Raw genomic sequence first — 22,871 nt, 5'->3', positions numbered from 1 at the left:
ACCTCATTCAACAATCTGGGATGCAGAATATCAAGTCCCGGGGCCTTATCAACTTTCAGTCCCATTAATTTCTCCAATACAACATTCTTACTTATGCTAATTTTCTTCAAATCCTCATTCTCCCTAATCCCCTGGATCTCTAAATCTGGGTGATTTCCTGTATCTTCCTCAGTGAAAATAGATAAAAAGTAACCATTTAGCTTCTCTGCCATTTCTCTATTCCCCATTATGAATTCTCCTGACTCTGCCTGTAATGGACCCACATTTGTCTTCGCCAAACGCTTCCTTTTTACATACCTAGAGAAGCTTTTACAGTCCCGTCACTGAGGGATCGGGATTATTCTCTCAGATTAACATATAGGAAAATCCATAATGCACAAATTAAATATTGTATGCTAAATGTTACTAAGCTACTTTATTGCTTATTGTTGATTACTATTCAAGTGTTAAAATAGGGTTGTATTTGAAATTTTTTTTGCTAGATTACATTCATATTCTATTCTCCCATTCTTTACCAGTTTCTTGGCCTTCCTTTGCTGTATTATAAAAAACCTCCAAATCCTCAGGTTTACCACTACTTCTGGCAACTTTATAAGCCTTTTCTTTCAATCTTACACAATCCTTAGCTTCCTTTGTCAGCCATGGTTGACTGACTTTTTTGGGTTTTTGCACCTTGAAGGAATATATTGGTGCTGTAAGCTATGTTAATAGTTCTTTGAAGACTATCCATTGCCTATGCAAAACATAGGATGTTTGAAAACAAGAATGAAGATTTTAAAATCAAGGTGTTGCTTAACTGGGGGCCAGTGTGGGTCAGCGAGCACATGGGAGATGGTGAATGGAACCTTTTTGGCTGACCTCATTCTAGAGGGTAAAATGTGGGATGCTGGCCTGGAATGCATTGGAACAATCAAGTGGACTGGAGGCAACAAAAGCCTTGGTGAGAGTTTCAGCTGAGCTGAGGCAGAGGTGGGCAATATTAAGAAGGTAAAAGTAATTCTAATCATATTTACATGTTACATCTACTCATTAGGTGTAAGCTGATATTATGAATTCAGGTCTAGCATCAATATCCTCTCAGGTTCTGTGGCCTCAGTGGCTCCTGTAAGAGTGCCTTGCCTTTATGTGAGTTTAATCACACTGCCCCATATCTACTTTGAAGATAGCCTAATTCAGGAGCATAACAATAGCATCCTCTTGTGATATGGACTGAACAAGCATGTCTTTGGCACACATGTTTCTGCCTATCTCAATGAAGGAAGACCTAGCGCATACTTAATGAGAAGAAGCCTGATAAAAATCATTAAGCTGTTTCATTTCACAGCACATTGAATGTACAGATTAGCTTTTAAGAGTGGACTTAGTTAATTCAATCCATACAACAAGAAAAACATTAGATATTAGCCTGTATCGAGAAGTCGTCTTAATTGACTTTAATAAGGTGGTTGCTGACTATACTACACTTCAGTGAAAGCCCTCACAGCTTTCCCTTTAACAAACATAACTACCTTTGCAGTATACCTATTTTCAACACCTCCATCCTTTTAGGTACCTCTTCATAGACAGTCAGAAATCAATAACTCCCCAACACAACAGATATGATGTTGTTTTTCTTATGACAAGCTAAGCAATTGCTCATGCTTTAGTCTCTGAAGGAAACAACTTGCATTTAGCAGATGAACAATTATTTGTCTAAATGTCTTTTTTAGAAACTTGTGAGGATACACTTTTCGTAATAAAGCAACATTGACAATAAGTTTTATTTTCAAATCATTTGAATGGAAAAAATGATCAAAAATTCCTGAAATGAGAAAGTTGGTGAAGCTTAATTTTCCATTTACTTACCTTTCCATTCTCACAGCTCCTGAGATTTGCATTCCCATGCTAGGAGGTGCCACACCATCTGAGTCCTGCTTGCTCCTTGCTGTCAGCCAAAACCTTTAAGTTCTTTAAGCACCTTTTAAAAGTATCAATTTTTAAAGCACTCAAAGTGCTTAATCATAAAGTTGTTCCTGGTCACAGCAGCACTCAAGTTTTAGCAAAAGAAGACTTCTGGGAGAAAGGAGAGTGTCAGATCAGAGTCTGGGTGGTGGGCGATTGTGCAGCTGAAGCCTTGGGATCCTGGTGGGGGTAGAGGAAAGTGCAACAACAAGTGAGGACACAGAGTCCTGTGAAGGGAATGAAACAACTGTTAGGGATTTAGGTTCCTTATGGGATAGGGAAGTTGGTAGAGGTTGGTGGTTAAGGAGTTGTAGCAGCCAGTGGAGGGAGTGGTGGTGGTGGCGGGGCGGAGGGGGCAGCAGGAGCTGCAACAGTCCAGGATCAAGCATGAGTATTTGCTATTTAAGTTAGACAGTGTTTTCATGCCTCCACCATTTGCACTGCAAACGTTACCTATGATATGCTGGTTATGGCCCTGATCAGTTTTCTCCTCCAACTGATGCCACAGGTGGTTTGCAATCCTAAGCAGCAACATTCCCTATTATTACCAATTCCCATGTGAATGAAGAAAAGAGATGGGCAGATAGAAACAACACCAAGACAACAGAGACACATGTAGGCAATGACACAAGAGTTGGCAGGTTCCAAAAATGTAATTTACAAAAATATATTTTTTTAACGGCAGCATCAAGGTCCCAGTAATTCGGTGATGTCATGTTAATGGCAAATTACATTTACAAAGCACTCATTGTATATTAAGAAATCTCAGAATCTTTTTGAAAGCAGTAGATAACAGGGAAGATATCAAGAAGTAGGGAGAAAAGGTAGGGGGTTTAGAAGGTGACGAAGTGGAAATGCCGAAGGATGCAGTTACTAGTGGGACATAGCGGCTGAAGGAATGGTTGCCAGTGGCAGATATATGATGTCAGTTGAAGGAAGAGATATGGTCCAGAGCACAGCTGGTAGATCTCAGGTAATCGTGTGTAGGGAAGGAGGTTCAGAGTTGGAGAAGAATAAGGTGTGCAGCAGGGTGGGTTTGTCTTCTGGACAGATCTGAAGGTGAGGACAAGATTCTCAACTTTCAATTATTTTAACTCAAGGATTCACAAATTTTCATTGTTCATAGTGGAAAACAACTAGCCAATTTCAACACAATTTGGAGGAAAAGCATTAAGTAAGTCATACTTATAACATTTTACTGGGATGCTGCAGGTTCCATTTCTCATGAATATTGTAGGATTAATGGGATCCTGCATTATCTTGTATGGCAGTGATGAAAATTCACATAACATCAATTAAACATTTTAATCAACAGAAAATTAAACAGCTACTAAGCCTCTTGTCATCAAGCCAGCTGTTATTTTACAGCATCGTACAGACAGCTCTTCTGATCATTAGAAGGAACGATGCTAACATTGCCTTTAATAATAAACACCCAAATGTATTTAATCTGTACAAATTGGAGGCTTGATGAGTGTAACATTAACAAGATGCTAAACTAGTATTTAAGTACCAATTTACTGATGGTTGAACAGACCCAAATGCTCGACTAAATTAATAGAAAATTCAGCTCCAAATACAAATATAATGGTACAGGCATAATCATTGTAAATAATGATTTTGTGTTTTCAAAAAAATTCTACTACTTTGAGCAGATTTCTGAACATTTCTATTAATTAATGAATAGCTGTGTAAATTTGAATTAGATCCAAAGCAAAATCACTGCCGTATTAGCTTGAAGCACAAAAACACAGGAGTCATAAACCTGAACGCATCCATAATATTCAAAATTCCCAAGGGAAATGCAAAGTGGAAGCCATGTGCTTTAATATAGACAGAAACTGTTTCCCTACTTGTTCATGAATGCTGCCCTATGCTGATTACGTAAAAGCAGGGTGAGGGGCAAGTTAATCTGTACAATCATATTCTAATTGATACTTTAAACTCTTTACATTGAGTAGCATTGTGGCACAAATATATAGTACAAACACACAATGCCTGAGGAGTACAGAGATGGGGCTTCATCTCTTCCCCCTACGGACAAAAACTCTCCTTTCAGCGAGCATTTGTTCTCATCAATGTTACGGTAAAATGTTCAGACCAGAGGCATGCTACTGGAGAGAGAGAAAGCTAAATCGACGGATGAGTCGTCACCAGACTACTTCTGCACTTCTCTTAATGACTGGCTAAAGAAGCAAAGGCTTAGTAATAAATGAAAGTGTGAAAGAATGAAAATGTGACAAAAATTGAATTTTTCCCCACTGTCTTTGTCTCATCTATTTAATTCTACTCAAGAAGTTCCATAAGCATAAAACTAAAATTAAAGCCAGGACTTGGTGAAGCCAGTAAGTGTAATGAGTTGGCATGTAAATGCTGGATCTTGCATACCTTAGCTGCTATGTTGTTCACTTTACAGACTCAAATCCAGTATGTTATTGCACCAGTGTACTGTCACTGCAAGGCCATGTAGCTTTAAGATGGTTCCAATGTAATAGAAAAAATTGAAACCCACAACAGCTCCCGGTGTAAACTGGCTGGTACCTCATAGAGATTACAGGTCAAAACCCTACGTCCTCAGCTCTTGTCATCAGGTACTCAACTTCAGAATACTGCACACCAATATGGTACCAATCTGCCCACAAAACTTGCAATCAATTTGCAACTCAACAATGCGCATTGTCATAGGTACTCTTTTACCAACTCACCTTCCCTGGCTCCCAGTCCTGAGCAACATTGCCACCCTTCATATAAGGAGGGTAATTGCAACAGGCAAGCTACTGGAGAAGGTCTACTCCAACTCAAGCCTACCCTTATTCAAGGACCTCCTCAACTCAACAGCAGTATCCTTTCCCTCATGCCATCCCATATGTTTAAATCCACCACACCAAGGAGTAACAGCTGAGGACCTATGGCAGGAAGACTGGCAGGAGTAAACATCCCCAGAAACCACACTTGCATCATAGACCCCACTGCTCGTTCAATTGGCTTTGATCTCTCAAGGCAACAGTGGGCCCTTTTAAACCATTTCTGGACTGGCCAAAGCCTCTGTGCAGCCACCTATCATCAGTGGGGTCGCCAAGACCAACCAGGCTGCAGCCCAAACAAGGACTCAGTGTCGAGGAGTGTCCTCTGACTAAATTTGAAGGGGGATTAAATATTTCCATCTAGTCACTGACAAGGCTGTTGCTTGGCTCTGTGACTATGAACACGCTAAATAAATAAAATGTAACAGAAGATAAGATTATTTTCCTGTGGCATCACATGGAGAATAAGAATTAACCAGGAGTGATTACAAGTTGGTGATTTATTAAAGGATTCAGGCAGTTTACAGATTGAATAATTGTACATTATTAAACAGAATAATGAAAGTAATTAGAAGATTATAATCTATTGATAAATTCAGTTGATTTCATATATATTTTACCAATGAATATTTAGAAGTGAGCATTCAATGGATGTTCAAATGGTGCCACAAATCACAAGGATGAAGCTGTAGTATTCCATTATCACACCAAAGGCGGCAAGTTCAGCACTGTACTTCCAGAAGGAATTCAAGGTGTAATATTCAGATACACAACACTTTATAGCAGAAATAGCCATTCTATGCATTGGAAAATATGTGCATGCTCAACAAGTGATGCAACTGACTCCCATACAAATGGCCTTCACTTCCACCTTCCTGCCACAGCCAAGTGTATTGGATCAGATCTCATCAGGTTATCCGAATCCCATAGGATGGTGAGGTACCTTACCTAGGAGTGAAGTATCCAATCCCAATGCCTTGCCCTGTCTGAATCACAACTGGCTCTTGCCGATCATGTGGTGGAATTGACCTCACTGGCAAATAAACCAATTTCCTACATTGCCCCACAAGTTCAAATCAAGGTATATGAAATAGCAGAAAACAAGGGCAAATAAGAGATTGAATTAAAAAAAACACTCCCTGCTATATCTATAAAGCACTAGAGTTTGCCATTTTGTGACAAACGATTCTATGATTCTACTTACAAGCTACATAGTGGCTGTATAACTAACCACTGAAACTTTTAATTGGCAGAAAACAGGTTAAGTAGCTATGCAGAAAAGGACAGTAGTGTATATGTAGTTAAAATGCCATTTTGAGATGCTACGGTGTATAATCTTTACTTAATGGATTTAAAGCCCATTCTCTCTGGGCTGATCACACAGAGTATGCACAGTAGAGAGGAAAAGTCAGCCCCTTCCTCTCCCTAGCCACCTGATTCTGATGTTTGTGTTCAGGATTCAATTACACAGTTATTGATACCTCACAACGATATTTAAAATGCAGACGTGAAGCCTGATTTCCCATGGGCCTGCTCCTCTTTATTTCAATGCTGGCGTCCCTAGGTGAGTTCCTAAGGCGTCCATATTAATGGGTCTTCAGTCTGGATTCATTCATTAAACACTCCGCAAGGTTTATGATGCTCTGATTATTAGCCGACAAGTCCTTGAATTTCAATTTACTTATGCAAATGTGTTTTCTCCTTGAATTTCCTGAAAAAAATACTACAGGCTGGTCCAGTAAACTCATAAACTTTATATGAACTAAAAGGTTTTAATTAATTTCTTCCCCCACCCCTCTCACCCCAAGAGATAAGAAGCTAATTTTTTGATATTAGCTATGGTTATAATTTTATTTTAGACTTGCGTTGTGTAGAATATTTTACTTGCCAGTTTTAACCTTCTCCAGGACTCCAATTAATTTTATACACCTTAATTCAAAATCGTGCAAAGATTACACTGTTGAATTTAAAGAGGAGGTGGATAGATTTTTGAAATATCGGAGAGTTGAGGGCTATGAGGAGCTGGCATAAAAGAGGAGTTGAGGCCTGGGGCAGATCAGCCATGATCTTATTGAATGGTGGGGCAGGCTTGAGGGGCCAAATGGCCTACTCCTGCCCCTATTCCTTATGTTCTTATGAATTCTATTAGAAACAAATATTTTCACTGCTAGCAGAATAGTAATTGTAGCACATAGAGAGAACAAATACACAAGAGTGATTACCGAACAGTAATTGAGGGTTCAGTTGGCTTATAGATGAACCACTGGATACCTCAGGCTCAGTTACAGGCCTTCATCTAATAAAGGTGTTCAGATGCCTTGTGTATAGCTAGCTGGGAATGATTAGAACCACAGAGCACCGAAGGAACCCATTCAGTACATTGTGACTTTCCCAGCATTACAAAACAATGATGTCAAAATATTATTGACTGCAACAGGGACCCAAGGTGAGATTATAGATTCAAAGTTCACCCTCAGTATGTTTTTTCACAACATTATATGCTGTGAATTTCATACCAACAGTTTTAAATCTTGGGTTTGTAATTGCTACCAGTGGCTCCCAATGGGCTCTATGCAACTGATGGGTGAAAATGTTCATCATGAAGGATTTACATAACCCCTGCCGATTTAATGCTAATTATAGCCGATTACTAGGAAATAACACAATTAGAAATAAAAATGCAAATATCTGACCATTCACTGACAGTAACTCATGCACTGATTTCTAGATATGATGGGCTGTCCTGCCACAATGAAACTGGTAGCTAGTATAATAATGCTACAAATAACCATTTTAATTAAAACAAATAAAAACAGAAAATGCTGGAACTACCAGGCCGGTCTGATAGCAGCTGTGGAGAAAGAAACAGAATTAACGTTTAAGGTCTGTGAGCTTTCATCAGAACTGGGAACTAAAAAAAGTAATAATAGAGATGGAGCAAGTGCTGGGAAGCAGAACAAACGGGAAGGTCTGTGTTTGAGTGGAAGATAGGAGGGATTAAATGACAAAAGGTTTCTTAGTGCAGGGCCAAAGAGAGTGATAATTTATGAGTAAAGAAACAAAAGATGTGTCTAGAGGAGGTGTGAATGGCAGGATTCTGAATAGCTGCTGTCAAGGAGAGTAAGGGATAAATGAGAGAGAAAAAAAACAAATCAGCAAAGAAAAACAGAACAAGATAGGGGTGGAAGTTACTATCTACAGTTGTTGAATTCAATGTTGAGTCTAGAAGGCTGTAAAGTGCCCAGTCAAAAGATGCGGTGTTGTTCCTCGAGCTTGCATGAGCTTCACTAGAACACTACAGCAGGTCAAGGACAGAAATACCAGAGAGAGAGAAAGGTGGGAAATTAAAATGACAGACAATTGGAAGCTCAGGATCACCCAGGAGCTGGGGAGCCTATCGTTCCCTGTTGCTTTCTCCATGGCAATGCCACAGCCAATCAAAATTGACTTGCCAACCAATCAGCATCCTTTTCTCCTGCAGCACAAGTTGTTGTGATTGTTTGAAATTTGGCATTCTTGTGTTTGCCCTGATGAGTGTAAGATGAAAAGCTTCAGCAACATGTTTCTCTTTTCAGCAATATTCAAGTTCCGTACTACCAAACAATCATTCATTGTGATCTTGGCTGATTTGTATCTCAATTCCATCCATTTGCCTTGACTCCATCTCCTTTTATACCTTTGACTAGCAAAAATAATCTACTGCTCGCAGATTTTAAATTATTAATTAAGGTAGCATCTACTGCTTTTTGTGGGAGAGAGTTCCACCATTCTTTGCATGAAGAAGTGTTTCCTAAGCTCTCTCCTGAATGGCCTGGCTCAGATATTAAGGTTTTATCACTTTGTCCTAGACTTTCCTACCAGTTGGTGTGTTTAAAATGGGGTTTGCCAAAGATACTGACTGTCGCGAAGATGCAATTCTTCTAGCACACGCCACCCATCAGATATCGCAGCTGTCACCAAGAAGACCTTTACAGCTGAGCCCAAATACACATGCAGTTTCCAGCATGGCTCACTGGTGCAGTGATCAGTTTTGGTACCCCTACTAAAATCGGCTAAGTTTGAACACAACGGCAGAAAATTTACACCTGAACCTTCAGGAATGAGTTGGCACTTTCAATCTAAATCACGCTATAACACATTAATAAAGAAAAATCCTGAGACAAGCGATTTCTATTTATCCAAGTGAAAAGACCAGCTCATTGTGTTGTTTTGCAGGTCTGCTGGCTAGCAAGAATTTACTGGGATCTGATGGGCCCCTCTCCACCTGACTGTCATTTCCATTTCTGCAAAGAAATCTCCACATTGAGAAATAAATATTATATTCAGCAGCAGCAGATTCCAGTGATGCTGCATTTCCACTTGCAGAAATAAAAAATATGTCCTTGATCGTTGAGCATTTTTATATATATTATTTCTTTAGGATGAATGCACTTATACAGCTTTTCAACCTTCCCCGCCCCAGAAAATGTCACCAATTCTTCCCTCTTTAGAAGACATCAAATCCTTGCTGGGTTATATCCCCTAGGTGCCAGTCAGGCTCCGATATCTCATCCACTGGCCATTAGTCATGTGCGTCATTCTTGCTGGACGAGTGCTGACAAGCGGTTTGATCACTGAAAGCATCATCGTGAAATTCAATTCTGTCCCGACCTGGCATACACACAGACGTTCCCAACAGGAATCACTGAATAGCAATTGGGGGCAGGAATTCTGCTTCATTTCATCCTCCCTCATCAAATGAAACAATTTCAATTATGATGGTCCTACTACCATTTCAACCAGGAAAAGCTTAAACTTTTCTGGTCTGAGTGACTCAGCTACTTACTTTGGGAAAATAAGATAATGGGCCATGTTTCCATAGATAGAAATATTTTGGGAAGGCCAATTAAGACCACAATGGGTTCACATATTACCTTTGCACCTCTTGGATATGGGCTCAAATCTACTGACGCTGATGGGATAAAGCTCTCTTTTTCACGGCTACAAGGAGCCTGCATCAAAGACAGAAACATTTTCACTTATATAGCACCTTTCACAACCTCTGTAAAGCACTTCACAGTCAATGAAATATTTTTTGAAGTGTAGTCACTGTTGTAATGTAGGAAATGTGACAGTCATTTTGCATACAATAGACTCCCACAAACACCAATGACTTAATGACCAGATAATGTTTTAGTGATATTAACTGAGGAATATATATTGGCCAAGGCACCGGGGATAACACCCACTCTTCTTCAATTTAGTGTCACTGGACCCTATGCATCCACCTGAGAGGGCAGATGGGGCCTCTGTTTTTAATGTCTCCCTCAGTACTGCACTAAAATTTCAATTAAGATATTTGTGCTCAAATATCTGGGGTAGGCCTTGAATCCACGACTTTCTGACTAAGAGGCGAGAGTGCTATCAACTACACCACCGTTGATACGACTTGGTGGATTCAAATAACCGCTATTCAATGCAAATAGACATTAAATTGGCAGAAAAGCCAATAGAATGCCTGTTGTGAGAAACTGAAAACGTAACAGGCATTGCAGAGGATGTTATTTTGAGGTTGAGGTTACAGCACACAGTTAGCACAAAGCAGAGGGAGCTTTACTCTTCATCTTTACTCTTCATTCAGCATACATGGTCTGGGAATGTTGGCACTAAATAGAAAAGTATTCCAGTTCACAGCGCAGGCAGACCTAAATACAATAAAGTCGATCAAAAAATGTTTTTTTTCCAAAAGGCTAGGTAGAACCATCTTCTCCGTTTTCCTCTGCTGTACCCATGCCTAACAGCAACATATGCCCCCCATGTCACAAGATAACAATCTGGGGACTTCAATCAGATGCAAACAAATGCATTATTCAGATATCTTTTAACTTATATATTCATCGCCTAATACAGTTATGGTTCATTGCTCTGTTTCAAAGTGCAACTAGGTTAACCAATTTTGTTCATATATAATTGTTAAGAATGCAGAAATGTCTGGATTTACAATAAACACCATCTCTGACATGAAATGAGCAGGGAAGAGGCTGAAAGATTCACAAATAATCATTTGTGGGCACATGTGTTTGTAAGAACTGATTATTTAGGTCCCTCCTACAATTGTAGATATAAAGAAAGTTATTATAGAAAATCACAGTGTAAATCAGCTAAAAATGAGATAACTGACCAACAGAGGACTTCGCTAAATAACAACACTGCACTCACTCAATCTCATAATGCCCAGCAGGCTGACAGACATTCAAACAGGTGATTTATTTCTAAAGAGCTTCATTAGGAAGCCAGAAACACAAATTCACAAAAAGAAATCAGGGACCTAATGAACCCATTTCAGATCAAACCACACTCATTCCTTGGTTAATCCTCTTAGCCATCAGCTTCTCCTTTTTCTAATCTGATTCTCTGCGGAAAAATAAAAAGGATTTTTTTTTATATACGACAAACTGTTAAATGCTTGTGGAGGAAAGTTAAGCAGAGTAGATAAAATCCCTTGCAAATAGTTGATCCTCTTTGTCATTTAATTTGCATTCTGGGTGACTTAAAGTCATAAAATCTGCTCATTGACCACTGCCTTTAGCTGGAGGTCAAACTTAGAGAACAGGAGCAAGACACACCTGCACAAGTTTCCAACAAACTCGCACAGTAAAGTGAGTGTGGCATTTACCATGGGGGCAATTCATAGAATAGGAAAATAATGGCATTCACCATTATTAGTTTGCAAATAATCCAGCAATTTGTGATAAAGTAAAGATATAATACGAGTTCCGATTCTCTACAAATTGCTGAACGATTTGCATGGTCCTGCCATTAACCTCACAAAATGGGAAAATTGAAACCTTGCTGTGAGCCTCTTCACTGAAATGGATCGCATTTCATGAAATTGCTGGACTTACATTGTTAATGCAAATTAATCTTAAAATTAATTGAAATCCTGGAACTCCCTCCCTAACAGCACTGTGGGTGCAACCACACCACACGGACTGCAGTGGTTCAAGAAGGAGCTCACCGCCACCTCCTCAAGGACAATTAGACATGGCAATAAATGCTGGCCTTGACAGCGATGCCTACGTCCACTGAATGAACAACAAAGTAATAATCTTGTCATGAGCATTTACAGCTGATAATTCATCTTATAAGAACCCTGCTAATGACATGGTTTATAGTCTGAGCATGACACTCAAATTTGGAGGCCCAGAAAGGGGCCAAGGAAACAGCGGAGTCTCACACTAGCAGGTAGTGAATTGTTCCTATAGGTTTTTAATGTTTTTTAAATCTGTATTAGCAGTATTTTTGTGCCTGTCTTGCCAATCTTGTTAGTGTTTGAGGCAATAATATTCAGGATACAAAGTTGTTTCGACATTCAGAAATGCAAATGAGATGGATTTCTTTCTGAAAATAATTTTAAGATACAGTTTGTGTGATTTTATATATGACATGGTGTGCTTGGAAAGAAAAAGATGATTTGGGGCCTATGGTTCCCAAAGGTCTCCACCACTGGGGTTTTCCTCATGTCATTTCCAGACTAACTGATAGAAATTGATTGCCATGATTAGTCAACAACATCATTATCATTGCATCATGTGACGACCGGGATGGTAAAAGGTGAACTATATGCACCATAGACATTTGTTATCTAGCAATTCCTGTTTCCTTGAAAGCAGTTCTATTGTTTCTGAACATGATAGTCAAGGCTCTATACTTCACGTTAAGAATGTTTTACATTTCACACATCTATCCTGGCATGCACAGCTTTTCAAGGACCAAAATCCACAACAATTCCCAAACATAACTGGGTACAGTATTCTCTTCTTCTGGCTGTTCTTTAAAAAAAAATTCTTAAATTTCCTGTGTGTCTTTTCTCTCTCTCTACTAATCCAGTCCCTTCCTTTCCCTCTCTTTAGTTTTCTTCCTGTCTATAATTTGACTCAAATTCACCTGATTTGTTCTCCATCATTTGTTTTGTTTTCTTCTCAACCCTTCTGTTTCATTGGTTAAGGAGATATAGACTATTGGACATAATGTTTACAAGGTCCCAGATGTGACACTGACAATGCTATGCCATTACTAAAATGCATTTGCAGCAATTTGCAACATGATCTGAAGCATGAGGTATAAAGTTCAATTAACAATCCTCATCGTGAGATGCACCATTCCGCTGCCTATTATCAACCTCTCATTTCATACACACCAAAAACGCCAACTCATCAAATTCTGTTGCTTGTATTGTATCTCAAAACCAAAGATTATACTGAATGAAAGTTGCATCTTTGAGATGAGAAGGGTGCAAAAGGTGGTGTAATCATAAAGATGGAGCATGTAACTGTGGGACACCCCCTCACAAGCCTTTGAACTCCAAGAAGGTAAGACCTTCTGAAATTCAAATGGCACAAATAAACTACTCAAGGCCCTTCTTGTGGTTTATGATGCCATCTCACTCCTTGTCATATTAGTTTTGTACATAGCCCAGCCTGTACGTTACCTTCTGTGTAACACATACCATTCAGCACATTATCTTCTGTAACATGCTTCAGCCTGTGTGTTATACTTAATGTAAAACACCAGCTTTTGTGTCATTCCATACACATTAACAGAGAAGCTAATGAACTCCTTTGTGCATCTCCAGCATTTTGTAGTGTTTAATTCTTGTCATGGGCATGTCAGCCACCTCTTCCCCACTTTCTCCTTGGCTGTAATCTCTCGCACTGGAACATGCAGTATCAGGAGACTTTTTTGTGTGAAAGTGCCTTCCATTACACAACTAATTTGTTAGCCTTTGGTTCAGATTTGATTCAGCTTCAGGTTAAATGTTAGGGGCTACTCAGTGTCAGAGAGAGAGAGAAAGAGAGGGATGTGGAGATGGACAGCAGTATCACAGCGATAAGTTCTTTATAGGCAACGCTGGTGACCAGATGGGTTTGAAAACACCCACCAGGATCTTCGTGACCCCTTTCACTGACTATTGTGTTACTTGAAATGCTCCGATTATAGTTCATGGTTGAGCCTTAGGCAATACTGAATTTAAACTTCAATTGTTCATGCAAGGATTCCACTTATCTGTGTTACTTAAAGTGCTCCTATTATAGTTCATGATTGTGCCTGAGGCAATACTGAATTTAAACTTCAATTTTTTTTTATGCAAGGAATCCAATTATCTGAGTTTCTTTAATGCTGTGTCTCCTCTATATGTCTTCAGATACCAGTTTATTTCACATGCCATACTAACCAGCACGACTGAGGCGGCCACTCTCAGAATGTTTCAATGAAAGATCTGCATTGGTGGACTATACACAAGTGCTTTTTTTAAAACACGGCAGATGTATTTACTGACACAGGATGACACAAAGTCAAGCATTCATGAAAAGGTTTAGAGTTCAAAGGTCTTAATATTCCTATTTTTGAAAACATTGTGGAGAGGACGGAGGGCTGTTTTGCAATAATCCTATTCTATATATTGTCTTGAAACAAATTTATGATTCCTCCCATCTCAAGTTGGCAGCTGGAACATGCGAATATTTTCCTGAAAATTATATACAAACAGGTTTACCTAATCAAAATGGGAAATTAATTATTTGCTTTAAAAATATTTTAATGCTCAAGATCAAAATGATCCAAAAATCGTGCCCCGACAGCTCAAGCCAATTGCCACTTCGGTCTATTAAAATCTTCTCAGAATTTCTTAAATCAGGATCTTGCCAAATCCAACAAGTGTTTAACTATCAATGTATTCACAAGACCCAGGAGGGTAATCTGAATTCAATTACTATAAATAACATTAGTTAGAAAACAAGCAGAGGACCCCTGAGGGACAAGGAGCTGTGATGACAAGCTGCAGCCTCTTCCTGCAGAACAATTCATTAGGCAGAGCGTAACAGATGTGCCACGTGCTTACTGAAACCCATCAATCCTACGGGGGATTCATGTAATTATTTGAGTTTCGAGTGGCAGGAGCCACCAGCGGTATGGCAGCTGCACAGGCACAGGGGACCCTCATGTTTTAATCAGCGTCACTTAGACGGGCCCTCAGTACACTTGATGCTAGTTTGATATGCAGTCAAGTGCAAATCTGAGCTGATGGCACGAGTAACTACAGTCTCGATTGTTTTTAAGTGAGGTCTGTAAGAATTCACTAGCACAATCCTCAAGCTCATCTGCATGAGCAAGTCTGTAACTGAGACTAATAAAGGCCAGAGTAACTCACCGACCCGGATGGAATGCTGTGGACTGACAGATTAATTAATACAAGGAGAAAGTGCATCAGGTAATAACCCAAGAAATCCAGATTTCTGTCCTACTCTAGTGACACTATGCACCATTTTCCCTCAATGCTGGGTAAAAGAGGAATCTATTCACAGGCCTCTGCCAATGCTACTCTGAAACCAGTCACCGCACATTGTTGCCTTAATTAATCAGTAAAACCACCTATTACTACCTCCATAACATCACCCGAGTTCGACCTTGCCTCAGTTTATCAGCTGCTGAAACCCTCATTCATGCCTTCGTTACCTCTAGACTTGGCTATTTCAAAACAGTTTGCTAGTCTCCCTCATTCTACTCTCCATAAACTTAAGGTCATTCAAAACTGCCCATGTTTTAACTTGCACCAAGTCCCATTCACTCATCACCCCTGTACTCACTGATTTACATTGGCCCCCAGTCAAGCAACACTCAATTTTAAAATTCTTGTTCTTGTTTTCATGTTACTCCATAGCCTCACCCCTCCCTAACTCTAATCTCCGCTAGCCCTGCAGCCCTCCACGATATTTGCGCTCATTTAATTCTGGCCTCGGGCATCCCCAGTTTTAATCACTCCACCATTGGTGGAGGAGAATGGGTGCTTTCAGCTGCATAGGTCCTGAGGCCTGGAATTCCTTCCCTATATCCCTCTTCCTCTCTTTCCTCTTCAGAAGCTCCTTAAAACCTACCTTTTAGACCAAGGTTTGGCCCAATATCTCATTCTGTATCTTGGTGTCAAATGTTGTTTCATTATTCCCCTTGTAAAGCACCTTAGGATGTTTTATTACATTAAAGGTGCTATATGGATGAAAGCTGTTATTGATGTTAATTAATCTTGCTATAGACTGGCATTAGGCAAGTTTTGATTTTATTTGCAGGCTTCCTTTCTTTCACCTCTCTCCATTCCAGGATTGCATCAGCACACAAATATCACCCCTGGGGAAGTGGGGCTGTGGGTGAGCCACAGCTTTCTTCCCAAGTAAAGCATCAAGAAATCTAAAGACACAAAAATGTCTTAGAAAGATACTGGTCCCATTGGAGTTAGTAGGGTGGGGGATTATTCAGTTTGTTCCCCCTCCCTTCACCCCACAAGTGGGTATCATAGAAAATGACAATGTACAGTCCATTTTATGCTATTGATGGATGATATCACAAGGATTGTGGTTGAATCACTGTAACTCAATCTGTAATCATTACTAAGAAACAGCATTGTCAGCATATATACAAGTTAAATTGTTCTGTGTGTTGGACAAGAGGGAGAAACATGCATTCAGTTCCTGACATAATTCTGAATTGCTCCTCCCTCCCTCAATAAACAAAGGTAACAACAGACATTAGAGGAGGATTATCTATTCTGCCCACCAGCCTGTTGCTAACAGGGTATACATTCTATGACAAGTAAAAGCATTTTATAGACATACTGGTTATTTGCAATGATAAATCCTAAATATCTTTTAGCCTTCACATCCTATTTTTAATGCAAGAAGGAACTGACAGGTAAGGGAAAGTTCTCAGGGTAAAACTCCCCCTGTCAATAACTGTGCCACAAAGGTTTGTCTGAATATTAAACAGGATTTTACATTTTGCACGCCCATTTGCTATTTTACTAAAATTAATGACAGGGGGAATTTCATCTCCAAAACACTTAGTGAACTGGGGGTGGGGGAGGGGGGCGCGCGCTCAAAGGTGATTAATGAATATGTCAAGATTTGCCTTATGAATACTTTGACAGTGAGAATTGGATCATTGAGGCTGTTCTTAAATTTTCATTGTGGCAGAGGAGATGGAGAAATAATCTGATAGAGATGTGTAAAATGAAGAAGTGGGACGGAGTAGATACAAACAGACAATTTCTATTCAGGGCCCCAAACAAGTGGGAAGTGTATTTAACATTAAAAGCAAGGGAATTAGGACAAAGAGCAGAAGAAACTTTGTTTTCCACACAGAGGGTTGATTGTGTGTCTGCAGTTTGTGTGCACTAACCAGAATTAGTGAATGAAGTGGGGATGATGCTAACATTTAAGAATAGGTTACATAGGTGGTTGCCGGAAATGGGGAATAAAGTGATATAGAAACAGGGCAGGGATGGGCATTGATTTGGGATTAGGATTACTACTTGTGTGGAGAACAAACACCAACATGGGCTGTTTGGTACAAATTGCTGATTTCCATCTTGTAACCTCTCTATAAGACGGGCTGCTTTGTTTAAACTTTAGCAGGTTCCATGAATCTATAAACCCTTTTCCCACCAAAAGAATTTGCACCGAGTAAAGTGAATCTTACATAGAAAATAGAAGCAGCAGTAGGTCATTCGGCCCTTCGAGCCTGCTCCGCCATTCAATATGATCCTGGCTGATCCTCATAGAGGTCTACAGCACAGAAAAAGGCCTTTCGGCCCATTGAAATCCTTTATTTCAAAGCCATACTCCCGCTCTCTCCTCATACCCCTTCACGCCTTTAGAGTCTAGAAATATATCTATTTCCTTCTTAAATATATTCAGATATATTTGATTGCTTTCAGGAGTTAGCAAAGTTTCAGAATCACCTGTTGGCAGTTTTTTCCAGTGCTTTATTCGGCTCCAATTCAGTTGATTGACTCAGTCAACAGTAGTGTAACTGTCTATTATATACACGGTAAAGGGTAGGCTCAAAGAGGCTGAAATTCCTTTTCTTTATCTGTACTGAGTTCTTCTAAGTACCTCTCCATGGATCACCACCTTGGCATGGTGGAGAGGCTTGTGCATTCCAATGATCCTTTGGGTGATGTTGTCAGGAGTTCCTCAGTCCTGGGAGGGCCATGGCGTCAAAGTCAGGGGACAGGGGAGGTGCCAAAGTCCAGTCCAAAGGGTCCTCATTGGAACAATAGGCAAAGGAAGACTGTGCATCTCACCGGCTAAGAAGACGGAAGAAGGCTGCAGCAGCAAGATGGTTTTGGACATCGTGGCTTGACACATCATCGAAATCTGACCACCAACCCCTCAAGATCGTGTGGACAATGACTGTGCCCCAAGGTCCCACATTAAATCAGGGTCCATTTCCCAAGTCCTGTGGCAATGAAGATTTGGTGACAGGAACAGGGCTGTAAACCTGTGAGTTCCCAGTCAAGAATCTGCACACAGGAGGCAGATGCACAAAGGTCACTGGACACCTGTGTTGGGACGAAAGTGCCTTTGGGCAGCAGCATTGTGACTGCAGTCCCCTTCAGAACTGAGAGGACTAGAAAAGATGCCCTAAAAATAGCCTGTCCCGTTTTCTCCTGGCTGGGGAACTACACCCTGCAGGATCACCATCCTCATGGTCAAGGAGAAAGAAACTTTAAATTTTGCAACTTGGAATATTAGAACACTCATGGATAAACTCAAGCGTGACTATTCAGAAAGAAGAACTGCAATCATATCATGGGAGCTATTAAGACATCACTGCTCTCAGTGAGACCTACCTTCTGGGGAGGGGCAGCTGAAGGAAGAAGCAGCGGGATACACCTTCTACTTAAAAGGAAAGACTGACAGCAACCCTCATGTCCAGGGAATTCTTTTGCCATCCTGCCAGAACTGCATAAATGAAAGACTCATGACTGTTCACATACAGCTCAGCAGTAACCAATATGCCACTATCATCAGCATTTATATCCTGACCCTTGACCCAGATGAAGATGTTAAGGAAACGTTCTATTCTGACCTCAATGAAGTCCTCACTGCCATACCAAAAGAAAAGATCATCCTTCTGGGGACTTTAATGGTTGGCCGTAACTCCAACGTCAGGAATGGAACCACTGAGTAAAGCAAGGTGAGAAAAGCCAATGTAAATGGTGTCCTCCTGCTGAGAAAGTGTGCTCAGCATGGCCTCATTATAACTAACAACCCCTTCTGCCAGAAGGACAATTACAAAGCCATTTGGAGGGATCCTAGATCAAAGCATTGGCATCTCCTGGATTACGTCATTGTTTGGGTCAAAGATCTAAGTGATATCTGTATCATTCGATCCATGCAGGGACTGATGCCTGCTGGAAAATCATAGACTTGTTCAATCAGTGATGGCCTAGCACCAAGACATCGCAAAACCCACCCTAAAGCAGACCGATCGAAGAGAGGAATTCCAAGTTCAGTTCACAACTAATCTGGAAAATCTTCACATATGCAACACAATTCCTGGACAGTGGGATTGTTAGGGGGAAATTAAAAATGCTAAAAGAGAAAACAGTATGAATTTACTGAAAAATCCTTAAAATCTCCAGGCAGACATGGCTGCTACATTGCACAGCCTTGAGAGTCACACTGGAGACAAAAGTGTGACCTAAGTTAGATTAAGTGTACTCCCCTTTCTTATGGGAAGACGAACAATGGATAAAGAGGGGGCTTTGATGAAACACAAAACAGTCTTGAGTTGAGGGAACCAAGGTCTTTGCATAAGTGTTTTAATTTTGATTGGATATAATTATGTATATATCCTTTAGAATAATTGGTTAGCAAAATCACATGTTTATGTACTCAATAGGATGGAGTTAGCATGGGACCGGTGTGTCAGTTACCGATTGGATGTATTAAAATGTACTCAAATACATTATGATAAGAAAAAGTACAAAAGTAATGAAATGTAATCAGTTTGGGAGCTGGTTCTTCATTCTTAGGAATGATTGCAGCTCCCTTGCATATGCTTGAATAAAACCGGTCAAAAGGAAGCCCGAGTCTCTGTGGTCGTTGTGGGATCGGAGAGTGTAACTTCTTCTCTTCAACTGGCCTATGTGGTCGTTGCGGGATCAGAGAGTGTACCATCTTCAGGGGTCAAATAGAGTCAGCTGTACTAGACTCCTGTGCCAAGACCATTGACACAATCGTATCACAGGAAGTGGCCACGCACTTGGAAAAGCTTGTTAAAAGTGAGCATTCATCCACAGCTGAGACCGTTCAGCTGCAGCACCATTGATATGCTTGATGTCAGGCCTCTGAAGCTTCTATGCCCACTCAAGCAATGCAAAAGCATGAATGTGCCACCAATGCTCAACTTTTTACACCTCGGGCGCAGACTACAAACTGCATTTTAGAGGGCAGCAGAGCAATTGGCCGACTGGGCAAGTTGTACAATCCCCTTGCCATGGTGCAGTAACTGGTGGAGGCGCTCATAGCTCCTTGCAATGTCTTTTTAAGGTTTGGACTAGTATCCATTATGGTTCAAGCTAACAGCGCAGCCTTGCAGTGCAGGTTAGGAGAATGCTTGCACCTGAGCTGAGAGCACAGCATGCAGTCCAGTGGCCGAAGCTGCCGCCAATCGGTCAAGAGGAGTGGGACGGAGAGGGGTGTGGGTTCGGGCAGCCAATGAGCACACTACGCACTGGCCATCCAAGTGGTGACCAGCACTCTCCTGCATGCATGAAGAGGCCTTCAGACTTAACAAAGAGAGGTTCTTAGTACATCCATGCTAACCCATGCTCTCTTTGATCCTGCAGGAGGAGAATATCAGGATCATGGGGCCTGGCGATTTAGTGGTATGACCTTAGCTTACAAGACCAAAGAAGAAGAGAGCAGCAGATGTACCTAGTTTGGCAAAGGTAGGAGCACCTCCCTCAAGATGATGGGGCAGCAGGGCCTGCTGTGCACACAGCTGAAGATCCATAGCGAGCCGGCGCTCGCAGACACCTCACTAGACCCAGGGTCCACAGACGGCGCCTATCATTCCTGCAGATGACAGAGAACCAGTGTCACCAAAGTCTGCACGTCTAGGAAACTGGTCGGTCACATATGTCACCTGCTGCAGTATTTGGCACAACAGGGGCGTGGAGGGCATCCAATGCCAGTGGCCACGAAAGTGACTGCCGCACTCAATTTTTATGCCAGTGGCTCCTTCCAAGGCTCCTCAGGTGACCTGTGGGGGAATCTTGCACGCCTCCACGCACAAGTGTATCCAGGAGGTCACAGACGCCATCTTTGTGAGGGCGCAGAACTTTGTGCATTTCGCCCAGGATCAGGAAAGCCAGGAAGGAAGAGCGCTGGAAATTTCACAGGTGCAGGGTGCCATCAGCTGCACTCACATGGCGCTTAGATCTCCGTGGCAACAAGCAATCAACTACGTCAATCACAAGGGCTTCCATTCGTTGAATATTCAGCTGGTGTGCGATCACCACAAATGCATCCTACAGGTCTGCGCACGATTCTCAGGGAGCATCCACAACTACATTCTTAGCAGGTCTCATATCCCTGACATCTTCCAGGGTCCAGAGAGGCTGCAGGGTTGGCTTCTTGGGTACAAGGGCTACCCACAGAGCAAGTGGCAGATGACACCCATGCGCTGGCCTCAAACTGCAGCAGGGTGACGGTATAACGAGGCTCATGCCACGACCCAGACTTTGGTGCAGCAAACGATAGGCATTTTGAAAATGAGATTCCGGTGCCTCAACAGGTCCAGTGGAGCACCGCAATACAGTCCCCAGAGGGTGTCGTGCATGATTGTCACTTGCTGCATGCTCCACAACCTGGCGCTGTAACAGGGGGAAGGACCTGGCTGAGGAGGAGGTGGAGAATCTGCACATATCCTCCAATGAGGAGGACGTCGACGAGGATGGCGATGATGAGGTCCTCAAAGGCGGGGATGCCGGCAATGAGGCCATCACACTGTTGACCAGACAAGGCAAGGGCACTCGGGTGGCCCTCATAGCTGCAAGGTTCATGAATGATGTTGATGAGATGTAGTGAGGATACTCCATAGATTTTCACATTGCCTCTGTGAATTCTGGCTCCTTTCTGGTTGAAAGCAGCTTGATTGCGTTCTGTGATCAGAGTCATATCATGGAGACGCAGCCATGAAACTTCAAATGCACTGAAGGGGCCGGGGGGCAAGCCCCACCTTAAAGGTGCTGAGAGCACACAGAGAGAATGATGGAATTCTGCAATGCCTGCCCATGACATTCTGGCAGCAATAACAAGCACTATCGAGGTGTAGACATCACTAAAGTGACCAGTGAGTGTGAAGCCGGACCATCACTTTGGTCTGGAGGTTACATGCTGCACAGGGAAGAGGTCCTGGACTGAGACACCTGTCTTTATCTTGTGCAGGAACCAAGGTTTCACATCTGAATGACATGAACACTGCTCATCATAACAAGGAGCCATAGGCAGGGAGGCATTCTTGGGAGTTTATTTACAATAGTGAACATTAAGTACAAGTGATTAACACCCATGCCCAGGCTGTGCAACTACATCTTCTTAATGGAGGTGTCAGCTGTGGCTCAGTTCATAGCACCCTCGCCTTTGAATCAGAAGGTTGTGGGTTCATGTCCCACTCCCGGAAACCAAGGACTGTGAATGTACTCGAAAGAGTTACATGCGAACTGTCGATAACTCGAAAGAGTTACATCTTCTTAATCTTCCTAACTGTGCCATTACATCTTGGCGCTCCCCGCCATCCACAGCGGAGGTGGAGACAGCCTGCTGACTGCTACGCCCTGTCTGTGATGGCCCCTATCTGTGATGGCCCCAGTCTGCTTTTGGGGTCCTGCTATGTGGCAGTGGCACCCTCCTCGGCCTGTGGAGCTGGAGCTGCTGAGGTCACAGGAAGAGGGGATGGGTCGGACACTCTCGGAGTCACCTGGGTAGATGACCCCGGGGTGTGCACCTGCTGATCCTCATCCCTTTGGGTGTCTGAGGGCCCCTGGCTGACTCCTTGAGGAGAAGGGGAAGCTGGAGTGAGATTGAGCTGCCCCACACCCCTCTCACGTTGACACTGTTGGAGGCCAACTATGGCATCAGTGATGGAGTTCAGCCCGCGCAGCAGTGCAGGACCGATGTCCGGGACCAAGATCTCCATGGTGGCCGCCATGCTACCAGTGTTGACCTCGGTGCGTTAGCATGCCGGCCCGATCACCTTAGATTGAAGGTGGACGGATTCCTCCATCGTGCCTTGTAGTCTGAC

General features: G+C 41.9%; 1 protein-coding gene across 5 annotated transcripts in view; it reads right to left on the bottom strand.

Moving 5' to 3' along the window:
* The window catches only part of lin52 (lin-52 DREAM MuvB core complex component), a 62,620-nt gene that overhangs the window by 25,469 nt on the left and 14,280 nt on the right, over window positions 1-22,871 (bottom strand). The window contains exon 6 of one of the 5 annotated variants that reach the window (XM_078562116.1): window positions 2,009-2,121. The exons of 3 other annotated variants lie outside the window; for them this stretch is intronic. In XM_078562116.1, coding sequence (XP_078418242.1) covers window positions 2,120-2,121 — 2 coding nt within the window. In that variant the 3' untranslated portion in view covers window positions 2,009-2,119. Of the gene's footprint in view, window positions 1-2,008; window positions 2,122-7,453; window positions 7,597-22,871 lie in introns of those variants that run through there. One more of the 5 variants, XM_078562115.1, reaches the window with a different exon arrangement.

Source organism: Cetorhinus maximus, chromosome 18 (assembly GCF_964194155.1).
Source record: "Cetorhinus maximus chromosome 18, sCetMax3.hap1.1, whole genome shotgun sequence".
Classification (NCBI taxonomy): domain Eukaryota; kingdom Metazoa; phylum Chordata; class Chondrichthyes; order Lamniformes; family Cetorhinidae; genus Cetorhinus; species Cetorhinus maximus.
This window is presented reverse-complemented; position numbering and strand designations above follow the sequence as displayed.